The 16,079-nt window shown below is 49.9% G+C and overlaps 1 protein-coding gene across 2 annotated transcripts in view; it reads left to right on the top strand.

Moving 5' to 3' along the window:
- The window catches only part of DPH7 (diphthamide biosynthesis 7), a 411,528-nt gene that overhangs the window by 16,339 nt on the left and 379,110 nt on the right, over positions 1–16,079 (top strand). For both annotated transcript variants that reach the window (XM_030206599.1, XM_030206600.1), the window contains exon 3: positions 8,708–8,850. In XM_030206599.1, coding sequence (XP_030062459.1) covers positions 8,708–8,850 — 143 coding nt within the window. The remainder of the gene's footprint in view (positions 1–8,707; positions 8,851–16,079) is intronic.

Raw genomic sequence — 16,079 nt, forward strand, 5'->3', positions numbered from 1 at the left:
GATTCCGAATCGGACCCCGAAGGCCCTGCCGGCGACACATGGCGCTGCGAGCACTTTCCCTGTTGTCGAGCGGAATGGCGCTCGCCGTCCCTTCTGGAAGCAGCCCCCGATTTGCTCATGGCTCCCACTGCTGTTCCCCTGTCGGGCACTCGCTTTATCTCGCTGGAAAGCGGCCAAAGTTAGCGAAATTCTGGGGGAAGAGTGAGGAGCTAAGAATTCAAGCAGCCATCAAGCACCGTGACGTCACTTCCCCTTCCCCAATACAATTTCTGGGGGAAATGCCAAACAAAATGATTGTCCTCCGGGTTGCTGCTATCCAAGGAACACCACACAAACATATGATCTGAAACACCGTAGGGGCCTATTCCCGCCTCCAAGACCCTTGAAAACAGCCCAGTGGAAAGAAGCCAATAATCCATTCTTTACTGGGACCTGTGTGCCCTAGAAAGGTGGGTATAATCACGATCTGAAGGATGTAAAACTCTCCATATGTCCAACAATTCCAATCTCGAACATATCAGTGGAATCCCTTTATCTACTGCACCAGCTCCTCTTTGTGTGTCTCTAGTAGGCATATTTTCAAAGCACTTAGCCTCCCAAAGTTCCATAGAAACCTATGGAACTTTGGAAGGCTAAGTGCTTTGAAAATATGCCTCTAGATCTATCCAGGGACGGCTCATGTACCATATTGAAGTCTCCCCCCATTATGATTGGTAGGTCCACCATACTTGCTACCCTACCAATCAAACCCCGCACCCATGTATGATCATAACAATTAGGTCCATAAACATTACATAACACTACTGGCTGTTTATTCAAAGACACCCTGAGGATCAAGAACCTACCCTGGGTGTCTCTCCAAGTTTGATGCACAACCAGGTCTAGTCCCCTCCGCACCAACACCAGGAGCCCTGATTTACGGTTCAAAGCAGGTGATTCTGCGACCTGTCCCACCCACCATTGCTTGAACTTCAAATGCTCAGCGGTCAAAAGGAGAGTTTCCTGCAGGAGTACTATGTCTGCTCCGGGCTCCCTGTCGATTTAAGGTTTGCAGAATTTTTGTCTTTTAATAGGTGAGGATACTCCACTGACATTCCAAGATATTAGTTTAACCCTTTTCATCTAAATTGATCTTCAATACATTTAAACAAAACCCTCTATCTATGAGTGTCGGGAGGCCGTCCCAGCGAGCAGCCTCCCAACTCAGGCCCAGATGCATCAACCATCCGTAAAAAAATTACAAACGTTAAAGTCCGAACCAAATTTAAAAAAACGATCAATGCTCAAAAAAAACAAGTCGCACAAGTTCGGTGCGGATTTAAAAAGTACAATGTATCAATGATTCATAATTCTGGTCGGTAATCGGCTCTTAAATCATGCGCAGAGCAGCCAAGCGTTATGCTGGCTGCTCTGCGCATGCCACGAACCATCAGAACAACAACAACAAACCCCCCACAAACACGTGGCTCCCCGCTGCATCACTGAAAAAATAAACGTACCTTAAAAAAGGATCAGGAGGGGGCAAAGGCGCTCGTCAGAAGCGTCCTGTATGGACGGCCTTGCCCCCCCCCCCCCCCAGATCGCCGCTGTTCCCCGCTTCCGCCCTTCACTAAATTAAAAACTGAAAATAAAAAGCTAAACTTTAGCAGCGCCGGGCCCCCCTCCCTTCCTGTGTTGATCTTCTTCTTTTCCCAACACTGCTCTGCCTCCCGCCATCCTCCGCCCCTTGCTCCGCCCCCCCCCCCCCCGAGTTTGTCGCCGCCGTTCCCCCCCCCTCCAAAGGACCCCCCTCCGCCTTACCGGCCGTGCAGCGCCTCTCACCTTTGTATGAAGGCGCTGCACGAGATGAAACAACGGATCGTCGCTCCCTTCTGCCTCCACCGACGTCTCTCTCCTTCCTGTGCATGCCCTCCTCTGAAGTAGGAAACTACGCATGCGCTGGGTAGCATGTCTCGCACTCCACAAAGCTCTATAAAGCTTGTTATAAGCTTTAGACCAGGCAGCATGGCGCCGTGATACCCACTTGTGAGAATATAAGTCCCGCTTCCTTGGAGAATACCTGCTACAGGTATCTTCACTTTACAGTAACCACATATTTATCTGTATATCTTGATGAGATTGTAAGATCCATAGAGCAAGGAATGTCTTGAGTACCTGTACAGTTCTGTGTATGTATAATTGTGCTGTAGAAATTTCTTCTTTCCATATCATCATGCTGATCAATCCATAGACTGGTGGGTTGTGTCCATCTACCAGCAGGTGGAGATAGAGAGCAATCCTTTTGCCTCCCTATATGTGGTCATGTGCTGCCGGAAACTCCCCAGTATGTTCTCTATCTCAGCAGGTGGTGGTCACACACAGCAGCAGCTCTGGCTAGGCCTCCAAGCCTAATTTTTAGGTTTTGTTGAGTGCCTGGGGTTGAGGGCTCTTCTTGAGCAAGTGCAAACCTGGTGGCATCAGGTCCCTCCTTTTCTCCCCCCTCCCGCTGGCTCCGTTAAAAAAAAAAAAAAAAAATTTTGAACGTCCTTAAGGGCGTTTATTTCGACGTTTATTGCAGCTACTCACTGGGACACCAGGTCGTTACAGCTCGGAGCGAGAAGCAGGTAATTTTTACCTTTTTATAGCGGGCAGGGGGTTCCCCGATTGATCTCCACGTGGCCTATGGCGTCGGAAGGCGAGGGCGCGAAGAATCGCTCCCCGGACCGCGTGTGCGCTTCTAGCGGGGATGCGGGGGTTTTAAAGTCTGATTCGCCCTTGTTGGGTGTCAGTTTGGAGGCCGGTCAGTGTCCCGGGTCTTCCTCCAGCGCGGCGGTTTTTCCCGCCATAAACGCCCATCCCCCACTGCTCGCCTCCGCCATCTTGGCCGGCCACTCTGCTCGGATGGCTTCTTCTTGGGCCGCCCTTGAGCTGGGAGACGTTCATGCCATGGCCGCCCTTGATTTGGCCGACGGCAAAAAAGCGGCTAAAGTTAAGCGCCGTTCTTCCCGCGCGGCTCCTTCGCGGAGTGTCGCGCCGGACGCCATCTTGGATGCGCAGCATGGTTCTCCCCCGCTCTTGCGAGCGCTGGTTGAGGGTGCGTCAAGGGCTGTGGCCCAGGCTGCTGAATTGCACAGTTTGGGGGGTTTCTCCCCCGAGTTTATTTTGCTGCTGCATCAGGCCTTCCTTATGCAGAACGCTGCCCCTTCTCCCTTGTCCGATAAAGGGGTTGAGGCCCCCGGAAGTAAACGCCCTCGGGTGGATGCCCAGGCCTTAGAGGACGCTGTTTCCTCTGATGTAGATGAGGGCAGCGTATCTGAGTTCTCCCAACGGTCCTTTGGGGATTCCTTGGAAGAGACGGATTCCCGCTCGGATGGAGTGGATGACCCCTCTGCAGCACGGATCTTTCGCTCAGAGGATTTGCCCAACCTGTTAATGCAGGCCATGAGCATCTTGAAGATTTCCTCTCTGGAGGACGTCTCTCCCTCAGCCCCTGTTGGCTCCGCCATTATGCTGGGGACGAAGCGCCCGCCTAGAACCTTCCACGTGCATGATGCCATGCACACCTTAATTTCGGCTCAATGGGATGTCCCGGAAGCGAGCCTCAAAGTGGCTAGGGCTATGTCCTGCCTCTATCCTTTGCCTGAAAGTGAGCGTGAGGCCTTTATTTGGCCTACCGTGGATTCTTTAATCACTGCGGTGACTAAGAAAACGGCGTTGCCGGTGGAAGGTGGCACGGCACTAAAGGACGCCCAAGACAGAAGATTGGAAGCGGCTTTAAGGTCGTCCTTCGAGGCGGCTGCCTTAAGTTTGCAGGCCTCAGTTTGCGGCTCCTATGTGGCCAGGGCGTGCCTGACGCTGGTGCAGCGGGCTTCCCCCTCGGATCCTTCCTTGAGGGCTGACTGGCCGGCCCTGGAATCGGGCTTGGCTTATTTGGCAGACTTACTGTATGATGTCTTGAGAGCCTCGGCTAAAGGCATGGCTCAGACAGTCTCTGCGCGACGCTGGCTTTGGCTGAAACATTGGTCTGCGGACCACGCCTCTAAGTCCCGCCTGGCTAAGTTGCCTTTTAAAGGCAAGCTGCTCTTTGGGGTCGAGCTGGACAAAATCGTGACCGATCTCGGCACGTCTAAGGGCAAGAGGTTACCAGAGGTCAGGGCTCGGGCCAGTGCTCGCCCCGGTATCTCCAGAGGACGGTTTCAAGAAGCCCGTCGGTACCGCCCGGGCAAGTCGGGCTCCTCTGCCCCCTCTTCCTTTAAAAGGAACTTCTCCCCCAAGCAGCATTCCTTTCGCAGAGACCGCCGTCCCGGAGGTACACCCTCCGGTCCTCCCCCAGGGTCTCGTACCCAATGACGGGGTCCTGGTCCACGGCCCAGTGCAGATTGGAGGACGCCTGTCCTCGTTTCTGGGCGAGTGGACCAAAGTAACTTCAGACGCTTGGGTGCTGGAAGTCATCAGAGACGGCTACAAGTTAGAGTTCTGCCGACCCTTAAGAGACGGGTTTGTACTCTCTCCCTGCAAGTCTCCGGTCAAAGCTGTGGCAGTGCAGCAGACCTTGGACAACCTGATCCGCCTGGGTGCGGTCGTTCCGGTGCCAGGAAATCAGATTGGCAAGGGACGTTACTCCATTTACTTTGTGGTACCAAAGAAAGGAGGTTCTGTCCGGCCTATCCTCGACCTCAAAGGGGTCAATCGGGCCTTGAAAGTGCGGCACTTTCGCATGGAGACTCTCCGCTCTGTTAAAGCGGCAGTGAAGGCAGGAGAGTTCTTGGCTTCCTTGGACATCAAGGAAGCGTACCTGCATATTCCCATCTGGCCTCCTCATCAACGCTTTCTGCGTTTTGCAGTCCTGGGCCGACACTTCCAGTTCAGAGCCCTCCCTTTCGGGTTGGCTACTGCTCCGCGGACCTTCTCCAAAGTAATGGTGGTCATCGCGGCCTTCCTGCGAAAGGAAGGAGTACAAGTCCATCCTTATCTGGACGACTGGTTGATCCGAGCCCCCTCTTATGCAGAGTGCGGCAAAGCTGTGGACCGGGTGGTTGCTCTTTTGAGCTCCCTGGGGTGGATCATCAACTGGGAGAAGAGCCAGCTGCGCCCGACTCAGTCCCTGGAGTATCTGGGAGTTCGATTTGACACCCAGGTGGGCAGAGTGTTCCTGCCAGACAATCGGATTGCCAAGCTTCAGGCTCAGGTGGACCAGTTCCTAGTAGCCTCTCCTCTTCGGGCTTGGGACTATGTGCAGCTGTTGGGCTCTATGACGGCCACGATGGAAGTAGTGCCCTGGGCCAGGGCTCATATGAGACCACTACAACACTCTCTGCTGCAGCGCTGGACTCCGATGTCGGAGGATTATGCTGTGCGCCTTCCCTTGGACCCAGCAGTGCGCAAGGCGCTGAGCTGGTGGATGCAGACAGACAAGTTGTCTGCAGGAATGCCTCTGGTGACCCCGGAGTGGATTGTTGTCACGACGGACGCCTCTTTGTCGGGCTGGGGAGCCCACTGCTTGGGAAGGACAGCGCAGGGGCTCTGGTCTCCTGCAGAGGCAAAGTGGTCTATCAACCTCCTGGAACTCAGAGCCATTCGGTTGGCGCTTTTGGAGTTCATCCCGGTACTGGCGTTGAAGCCAGTACGGGTCCTGTCGGACAATGTCACGGCTGTGGCCTATGTCAACTGCCAGGGAGGTACCAAGAGCGCCCCTCTAGCCAAGGAGGCCATGAATCTATGCCAGTGGGCGGAAGCGAACCTGGAACAGCTGTCAGCGGCCCACATTGCCGGAGTCATGAATGTCAAGGCGGACTTTCTCAGTCGCCATACCTTGGAGCCCGGAGAGTGGCAGCTATCTGCTCAGGCGTTCTTGGACATCACGAAGCGCTGGGGCCAGCCGAGCCTAGATCTGATGGCGTCATCGGCCAATTGCCAAGTGCCGCGCTTTTTCAGCAGAGGACGGGACCCTCGATCCCTGGGAGTAGATGCTCTTCTCCAACAGTGGCCGACACAAGAGCTTCTCTATGTGTTCCCGCCCTGGCCCATGTTGGGCAGGGTGCTAGACCGGGTGGCACAGCATCCGGGCCGGATAATCCTGGTGGGTCCGGACTGGCCCAGACGTCCCTGGTATGCGGACTTGATCAGGCTCTCAGTCGACGATCCTCTGAGGCTGCCAGTGGAGCAGGGCCTGTTACATCAGGGTCCCGTGGTGATGGAGGATCCCTCCCCCTTTGGTCTTACGGCCTGGCTATTGAGCGGCAGCGTCTGAGAAAGAAGGGCTTCTCAGACAAGGTCATCGCCACTATGCTGAGAGCGAGGAAGCGCTCTACTTCTACTGCTTACGCCAGGGTTTGGCGTATCTTTGCAGCGTGGTGTGAAGCAGGCTCACTTTCTCCCTTCACTGCTCCAATTTCTTCAGTGTTGGCGTTCCTGCAAGAAGGTCTGGAGAAAGGCCTGTCGCTCAGTTCCCTTAAAGTCCAGGTAGCGGCTCTGGCTTGCTTCAGGGGCCGCCTGAAGGGTGCTTCCCTGGCTTCGCAGCCAGATGTGGTGCGCTTTCTCAAGGGAGTTAATCACCTGCGCCCTCCTCTGCACTCAGTGGTGCCTGCGTGGAATCTCAACCTGGTGCTAAGAGCCTTGCAGAAGCCGCCTTTTGAACCCTTGTCGAGGGCATCTCTGAAAGACCTGACATTGAAAGCTATCTTTTTGGTGGCTATCACTTCAGCCAGAAGAGTTTCCGAGCTCCAGGCGCTCTCATGTAGAGAGCCTTTTCTGCAGTTCACTGAGGCAGGAGTGACTATTCGCACAGTGCCTTCCTTCCTGCCCAAGATTGTTTCTCGCTTCCATGTGAATCAGCAGCTCTGTCTCCCTTCCTTTCGTAGGGAGGACTACCCAGAGGAATACTCTGCTCTCAAATATCTGGATGTGAGACGTGTCATCATCAGATACTTGGAAGTGACCAATGATTTCCGGAAATCGGATCATCTGTTTGTCCTGTTTGCAGGTCCTCGTAAGGGTCTGCAGGCTGCTAAGCCTACAGTGGCAAGATGGGTCAAGGAAGCCATTGCAGCGGCTTATGTGGCCGCGGGGAAGGTGCCGCCTATTCAGCTGAAGGCTCACTCCACTAGAGCTCAGGCGGCCTCGATGGCAGAGGCCGGGTCCGTCTCCTTGGAAGAGATTTGCAAGGCGGCAACTTGGGCTTCGGCCCATACCTTCTCCAGGCATTACCGCTTGACTGTGGCTGCTCGGGCAGAGGCCCGGTTTGGAGCTTCAGTGTTGCGGTCAGGGATTTCTATGTCCCGCCCTGGGTGAGTACTGCTTCGGTACATCCCACCAGTCTATGGATTGATCAGCATGATGATATGGAAGGTAAAATTATGTATCATACCTGATAATTTTCTTTCCATTAATCATAGCTGATCAATCCATAGCCCCTCCCAGATATCTGTACTGTTTATATTCTGGTTGCATTTCAGGTTCAAGTTTAGTCTTCAGTTCCTGTTCAGGAGGACTTCGTGTTCAAGTTTTTCAATGAATTCTTCAAGAGTTGAGACGAATTTGTGTTACAGTGAGCTGCTGCATTCCTCTCCCCTCCGTTTTACGGGGCTGGATTGAGACTTAAATTCTGCCGGCGCTCCCTCCCGCTTCGTGCGGCAGTAGGGCAGCTTTGTACCCCTCCCGCTTCGGCGGTGTTAGGGTCAGTCAGCTCCTCCCGCGGTTGCGGTTGCAGGATAAGCCAGATCCCCCCGCATCGGCGGGTGTGGAGTCCCTCCCCCGCTCCGCGGGGATGAGCTGGACGGATTCCCCTCCCCCACTTGTGTGGGGATGAGCTGGGTTAATTCCCCTCCCCCGTTTCGGCGGTGGTGAGCTGGGCAGTGTCCCTTTGTGGGTGTAATTCTCTAAGTGCTGAGTCCTGCGGATGGAGCTTGGATATCGACATACTGAGGAGTTTCCGGCAGCACATGACCACATATAGGGAGGCAAAAGGATTGCTCTCTATCTCCACCTGCTGGTAGATGGACACAACCCACCAGTCTATGGATTGATCAGCTATGATTAATGGAAAGAAAATTATCAGGTATGATACATAATTTTACCTTTTTGTCATGTCACTAGATGTTTGAAGTGCTGTACTGATACACATGTGTTCTTACTCCATGGAGTTCACAGTGCAGCTACATGGGAATAAAAGTTGGGATTCTGGCATTATAAGCCTTCATTTGGAACTATTTGTGGGTTTTACCACGATGCTGTATCAAGTCACGGGCAAGAATTATTTTCAAGAATTGATTACAATAAAGCATGCTAAATCAACAATGTTATAATCAAGGAATTCTGTGATGTAAGACCTGAAAGCATCTGTGAAACATTTTGAGTTGGCTGGGGATGTTGCAGTCATGCATAGTCTATTGGGGGGGAGGGAGTCCTAGCTATCAGTAACATGTAAGGCCCATGATAGGATTCTGATGCATGGGCCTTGGCAACCCCAGAGGTAGAGTTACCAATGAAGGATCATGACACTGGATCCCAGACTTTGTTCTAATTGAACTTGTGCTTTTGGTGATAAATTGAGGTAGGGCAAGAAAGAAGGTATGCTGCTAGAGTAGGTACTTCTCAAGCCTCTCCTGGAGGTACACCTAACTGGTTGTTTTCAGGATTATGATAGTAAATACACATGAGAGAGCTTTGCATACGTTGGATCTCAGATTTTATGTATAGGAGACACATGCCATTTATATTTTGTGTTTAGCATGTCGCTGGGGATGAAGAGACATATAACCCACACACCAGACTGGGCCGCCTGTACCTGTATTGCTGCCGCCCAGACCAGCTGTTCATACCCCTGACTGAAGTGCAGAGGACAGAAACTGCTGCCATACTTGATATGAAATGGTAATTTGGATTTATGCAACTGCATGTAGATGAGCAAAATATTTGTTCTGTATCAGGTTAGGTCATGGGCATAATGGGAATGTGATAATTACATCAGTAGCTTTGTTTGTACAGTGTTGTATAGGAAGATTACTGTGGTGATATGTGTGTTTCAAAAGCTGTGGTGACTGTGAGTCCAAAGAGATTGTCTTTTGCAAAGTCACACATTGAGTAGTAGCTAAGGAGATCATGGCAGCTGTGAGCTCTATCTATAGAGCTAGTGTGCTAGCCCTACATAAAACTGGACTTTGGGGCAAGTATCCTGAAGCTACATTAAAATTAATGCACACTGAACCACATTAGTGCCCTGCTAATTATTTTGCTATATGCAAAGACTCCTGACTTACAAAAGAAAGCATATATTAATTAATAATGTTAGTATGTTTAGATAGTAACTCTCTGCCATATGCTAACCAGTTATCTAAATAGTCATTAGTGTGCTATTCACTACAGCTGTCTTCAAGTCCAAGCTTAAAGCCCACCTCTTTAACACTGCTTTTGACTCCTAACCTCTACTCACTTGCCCTGTCCTTTATCCTCACATATTTATTCCCTTACCCTTAATTGTTCTGTCTGTTTACCTGTCTTATCTAGATTGTAAACTGTTTGAGCAGGGACATTTGTAAATGGTGTACAGCGCTGCGTATGCCTTGTGGCGCTATAGAAATGTTAAATAGTAGTACAGTGCATGGAACAGTTAAATTTAAAGCTCTCTTAACAGTTCAGAGTTTTTCTTCCAAAACCTATTTGATGAAAAATAGTCCTTGTGACCCCTTTTTTGCATACTTATAGGTTGATAATTTTGAGCCAGCAGGAGGTGACTGATTTACTTTCTCCTGACTTGCCTCTACCAACTGGAGTCCTCAAACTTTGAGGCCTTTGGGAGGCAGGGTAAGAACGTCGATGAATGCCAGGCTAGTAGGAGATAAAGGTATTGGTTTCTGCTGGCTCTGCATTATGAACCTGAGTTGGGAGAATGATTTTTTTTTTCTATGCACTATGGTGATGGCGAGGTATTTATTTATTTGTATATTATTGAAGCTTAGGTTATGCTCAATACACCTTTTAAAAAACTTTCTCACTATTGAAACGTTTAAACAAATGTACAAAAGTAGTAATGTAATTCATCGGCTCTTGTCAAAGCTAATTAGCATAATTATTTTGACAGGTGCCATGCCCACTCCCGGATTGGCTGCCAAGCAGAATTGAGGATTAGCCTTAGCCCCACCTACTCTCTGCCTGAGCCATACCCCTCCCACCCTGCCCCTTATGACATCACCGGAAGTGTTATAGCCTCACCCCAAACACCTCCTTTTTCTGATGTCACAAGAAGTGACATAAACCCGCCCAGGCCATGCCCCCCTTTTCAAGATGGCGGTGACTATAGAATGCACAAATCCAAGAAGGTGATGAGTAGTGTAAAACAAGAAGTGCCCTTATGGGCGTTGCTGTCTTGGATGAGTCACGTGACGGGACGGGACGGGACGTGATGTCTATCGCCAGACACAGCCCCCAATAGCCTCAGAAGAGCATACACAGTTTGTGCAGACACTACAGGTGGTGAGTGTGGGCAGTGGAGTTCCCTTTATTTTGCCACCCCTTACACTGCTTTTTTTTCTCAGGAATGAAAAAAGATATTTTTAGCCTTCAGGCTAGCTGTTTCTTTTTTATTTTTCTTCAAAGCATCTCCTTGTGCAAACGTCTGAATGTATTTTTTCTCTCTGGCTCACACAGATATTGTGTGGTTTAAAGCACAGCTGTAGGCCACCTCTCCCCTCTCCCCCTCTCTCAGCTTTAAGCCTTAAAGTGTGTTTTGTTTTTTGAATGGTGGACTGAGACCTATCTGTATGCTTTTAAGAACAGAATGCACTAATCCCATTCACTCTTTTTCATCCTCCCCACTTTATTTTTTTGTTAAAAATTTTTTTTTGCTGACAACTCATGCCATTCCCCTCTTATTTCTCTTCTTTCACATATTCTTGTTGAAATGCTGGATGGTCCTTTCCCATCCCCCCCCCCCCCCCCCCCCACCAGCATCTTGTGTAAAGGCAGAGCCAGTACAATTCCAGAGAATATTGGTTCAGATTTTAACACTGGTTCTTTTTTTTAAACAGGTGTTAATGCCAGGAGTGCATGCTGTTTCAAAGTAAATTTTAACTCTGAAGTTTAACTGGCTCTGGGTCCAATGCACAAAAAATACTGGACCAATGACGAGCGTTTTAGACCATTCCAGCTGGTTCAGCGGGCAGTGCATGACGGGGCTCTGCTGGCTTTTTAACATTCCTGGCAGTGAACAGCAAGAATCTTATAGTAATGTATTTTTTTTATGTTTAATCTTTTTTGTTAACATCAAATTCTCCGAGGACAAGCAGGCTGCTTGTTCTCACTGATGGGTGACGTCCATGGCAGCCCCTTCAATCGGAAACTTCTCTAGCAAAGTCCTTTGCTAGTCCTCGCGCGCACCGCGCATGCGCGGCCGTCTTCCCGCCCGAAACCGGCTCGAGCCGGCCAGTCTTCTTTTGTCCGCACTCGGTACGGTCGTGTTTTCGCCGTGTCGAGCCCCGGAAAGTCGACCTCGCGCGTCCAAATTTGTTTTTGACGTGTTTTTCTTCGGAAAAGTCTTTAAAAGTGTCAGGAAGTGCTCCGGAAACTCCCCCGGGTTTCGTGTTAACCCCTTCCCGTACTTCCAGCTTTTTGCCCCGATAAGTTTTCTTTCGTCGTCGGGGTAGGCCTCTTTTCGGCCTCGGTCGAGATTTTCTCCCTTAAAAGTTTTTGGTGCTCTTTTTTTTTTTTAATTTGCATGAAGTCTTTATTGTCAAATTAAAGAATCAGTACAGAATGCAACAGGAAAGCATTATAAACAAATACATAATTCAAGGCACTACAAGAAACACCAAAGAATAAGATTCCAAACAGCTAAGAACAGCACAATAGAACTTCATTATTTTATAGACTTTCAGATTTTCCCCCCAAAATCCCCCAACTCCCTCCTCCCACCTTTCCCCCAGCCTATTCAGACCACCCAACCACCTTGTTACCAGTCTCTGTCCTCAATTATACTAAACATTGTTTAGGAAAGGCTCCCAGATCGCATGCCACCTACAGGTTTGGTTACGCCGCACCGCTAGAAGCCTCTCCATCTCACAAACATACCTTAATTTAGAAAGCCATCTCGCTATTGGAGGAGTCTTAGACATTTTCCAACAGGAAGCGATTACAATCCTAGCTGCACTTGTTGCATACCTCGTCAATATCTGCTGGTCATGTGAAAGGCTTGCCTCCTTAACCGAGAACAAGAAAAAGGCAGGGTTCCAAGGAATAGGGCATCCCGTCCATTTCTGTAATCGATTCTGAATAGATTTCCAGAATGCCCGTATCTTTACACACGCCCACCACACATGCCCCATAGTGCCCTTAACCCCACAACCCCTCCAGCACTCACCAGACAAGATGGGGTATATGCGCTGGAGACGCTCCGGCGTCAAATACCACCGGAACAGCACCTTGATAGCATTTTCCTTGAAGGGTACATGAGTGGACACTCTCACCGCTGCCCGTTCTATCCTCTCCCACTCAGCCTCCGAGATCTCCATGCCCAGTTCCCTCCGCCAGCCCCCTCTGTGAAGTGTGTATCGTGGCGCCTGCAGTCTAATACAACTGTATAAGCGAGATATTAAACCACTCGTCGCTGTATGCCCTTCACATATTGCTTCCATAGGCAACTTTTCCCTGGCCACCACCTCCCTGATCGCCCGTGTGGTGAGGAAGTGGGTTACTTGTCGATATGCATATTCGTCCCTTCCCACTACCGGGAATCGGGCCACAGCTTCATCGAAAGACAACAATGAATTGCCCTCAAACAACTGCCCCCAGGTTCTCAATCCCTCTCCATACCATCTGGTGAACACTCCTGTTTCAGTCCCAGGGTAGAACATTGGGTTAAATGCTATCGGGGACAGACGTGATAGCATACATTTTTTCCGGGGAAAGAGACTATCCCAATATGAGAGCGTTACCTGAATGGCTGGACATGCCCCCTCCTCGATTGATCTAAACGGGCTAGGAAGCCACATTAGTGTCTCAAGTGGTCTCGGGCCTGCAGACTGCTGCTCTATGTGTACCCATTGTCTATCGGGATACCCCTGGAACCATTCAATGGCTGCGCGTGCTTGGGCTGCTCGGTAGTACCAGGCCAGGTTAGGCACCCCCAGCCCTCCCCATCTTTTATCCTGATATAAAAGAGCTCGCGATAGACGTGGCCTCTTCCCTGCCCAAATAAAACGTACAATACGATCTTGCAGGATTGCAAGGAACTTTCTAGGTAGCACTATCGGGAGGACTTGGAATAGGTATAGTAAGCGTGGCAACACATTCATCTTAACAGTAGCTATTCTGCCAAACCATGATAACTCCAAGTCCCCCCATCTGTCCAAGTCAGCCGAAAGAACTCTAGCCAGCCCTTTGTAGTTTGCTGTGAAAAGGTCAGATAGATTAGCTGTTAAATTCACTCCCAAGTAACGGATTCCTTTCGGGGCCCATCTAAAAGCGTAGGACGATTGTAGGGATTCCACCAGCCCTTCAGGTAGTGTTACATTCAGTGCCTCTGATTTCGTCATATTTACCTTAAAGCCAGAGACCGCCGAATATTCACTAATGGCTCTCATAAGATTCGGGAAGACAGCCTGAGGCCGTGTGACAAAAAGCAGCACGTCGTCTGCAAACAAAGCCATTTTATGTTCTCTCCCTGCCACGTTGACCCCAGGAATACCCCTATTTATTCTGACTCTTGAAGCAAAAGGCTCCATGACCATGGCGAACAGCATTGGAGATAAGGGGCAGCCTTGTCGCGTGCCTCTGTGGAGCGTGATCATTTCAGAATTGCCCCCGTTTACCCTCACACATGCTTTAGGGGATTCATAAAAAGCTTGGATCCAGCCTCTAAACCGCGGCCCTATCCCAAATGTTTCCATTACCTTATACATAAACGGCCAATGTACTCTGTCAAAGGCCTTCTCAGCATCTAAGCTGAGAAGGCTCAGAGGCCTCTGGTTTCGCTTGGCCAGGTACATTATATCTATCACACGCCGTATGTTGTCCATTGCCTTCCTGTACGCGACAAACCCCACCTGGTCTGGATGTATTATTGCCGGTAGTAAGGGCGCTAGTCGATTAGCCAATACTTTAGCTAAAATTTTTACATCGGCATTTAATACTGAAATTGGGCGGTAGGAGCCACACTCTGTGGGATCCTTATCTGGCTTTGGCAATACAGCTATCCATGCCTCCATCATGGACGGTGGCAATGGTTCGCCCCTGCCAATCTCATTAAACAGGTCCGCCAGAAGAGGCGCCAATTCCAGAGCAAATTTCTTATAAAATTCATTAGGAAGACCATCCAGCCCCGGAGATTTACAGGAGGGCAGGCCTTGAATAGCTTTTTGAATCTCAATTGGGGTCACTGGTTCTTCCAGCATGGCGCATTGCTGACTTGTCAGTGAAGGTAGCTCACTGCCCTCCAAGTACTCATTAATAGCCTCTTCGGAAGGGTTAATATCTTGCGCGTACAAAGCTTGGTAGAACTCCCCAAAACGCCTACGTATGCTTTCTGAGGTGGATAGCATATCACCCTCCCCATCACGCACATGTGTGATAGCACGATCCATTTTACGCCTCCGTAGCTGCATAGCAAGGAGACGGCCTGCCTTGTTGGTGAACTCATACGAGCTAACTTGCCTCCTCGATTGTAGAAAGCTAAGATGTTCAGAATATAAAGCATCCAATTGCATTCTCGCTCCACGTAATTCCTCCAAAACTATTGGGGAACCTCTAGCCTTATGCTTCTGCTCCAAATGCTTAATTTTCTCCAGACAACTCGCCAGCTGCAGCCGTCGAGCCTTCGCTCGTTTACTAGCTATTTGCAGAAAAAAGCCCCTCGAGACCGCCTTCATAGCATCCCAGACTATGTTTAATGGTGGCCCCGATTCAATGTTAATTTCCAAATATTCCTTCAACACATGCCTGCAGCCCTCTACCACCTCCGCGTCTAGCAATACATTTGCATTTAATGTCCACCTCTTATCCTTGACCTCAGCCTGAATGCCCGGCACCACCACCCATACCGGTGCGTGGTCCGATATAGTCATACTACCTATACCCGCCTTTGGGCCTTTCTCAACCAAAGCGAGGTCTAGGAAAATACAGTCAATTCGAGAGTAAGAGGCATGAACCGGCGAATAATATGTATAATCCCTTTCCGTTACGTTGTTCAACCGCCACACGTCCAACACACCCAGGGAGTACGCTAATGAGCCCAATGCTAATGACTCCTTGTTTTCCCTCTGTTGACCATTTCCTGATCTATCTAGGGTTGGGTTCATGACAGCGTTAAAGTCACCTCCCAGAATTAGTGAACCTTGTAAGAATGTGGCGAGAGCATTTTTGATCTTAGTGAAGAAGGGCCCCTGATGATCATTTGGCGCATATACAGAGGCCAGAGTAAATTCCACCTGATCCAATACTATGTGTAAAAACAAAAAACGCCCACCCGGGTCTCGCTTAATTCGCTTTACTTGGACTGCAAGCGACGAATGGATCAACACTGCCACTCCACGTTTTTTGGAGCCGTCAGAGGATGAGGCAAAGAATGCTGTCGGATAGCTAGAGTGAGAGAGGAGTTTTTCATGCACCCTGCGGAGATGTGTCTCCTGCACTAATACTATCTGTGGTTGGAGCTGTGATAACTCCTTAAAAACTTCTGCCTTTTCTGAGGCATATTCAAGCCTTTGACATTATAAGATATAATTTTTAAATCAACACTCATATTTAGGTATGCATCCCGATTGCGCTTAAAGGAGGTTCAGCAGATCTGGCCTCTTCAGTGGCAGGAGCTTCCTCCTGTACATAGCAAAACTTCCCCCCACCCCCCTCCCTCCCTCTCCCCAACCTCCCCCCGTCCCCCCTAGCCCACCCTGACCCCCAACTTGAACACCAGCCAGAGGATCTATGTCCCCTGAATGGGATATGAGAAAGTGACCCACCAATTCCCCAGCAACCCAGCCCAACTATCCCACCGCCCGTCCCGCACCCCTCCTTATCTGCAGCCCTTCCCTCCTCCTTTACTGCCCCATGTTAACATTAAGCATTTATTAAATCCTCCTGTTCAGCTCTTCCATCTATTTCACCACACTTAT

This window comes from Microcaecilia unicolor, chromosome 6 (assembly GCF_901765095.1).
Source record: "Microcaecilia unicolor chromosome 6, aMicUni1.1, whole genome shotgun sequence".
Taxonomy (NCBI): domain Eukaryota; kingdom Metazoa; phylum Chordata; class Amphibia; order Gymnophiona; family Siphonopidae; genus Microcaecilia; species Microcaecilia unicolor.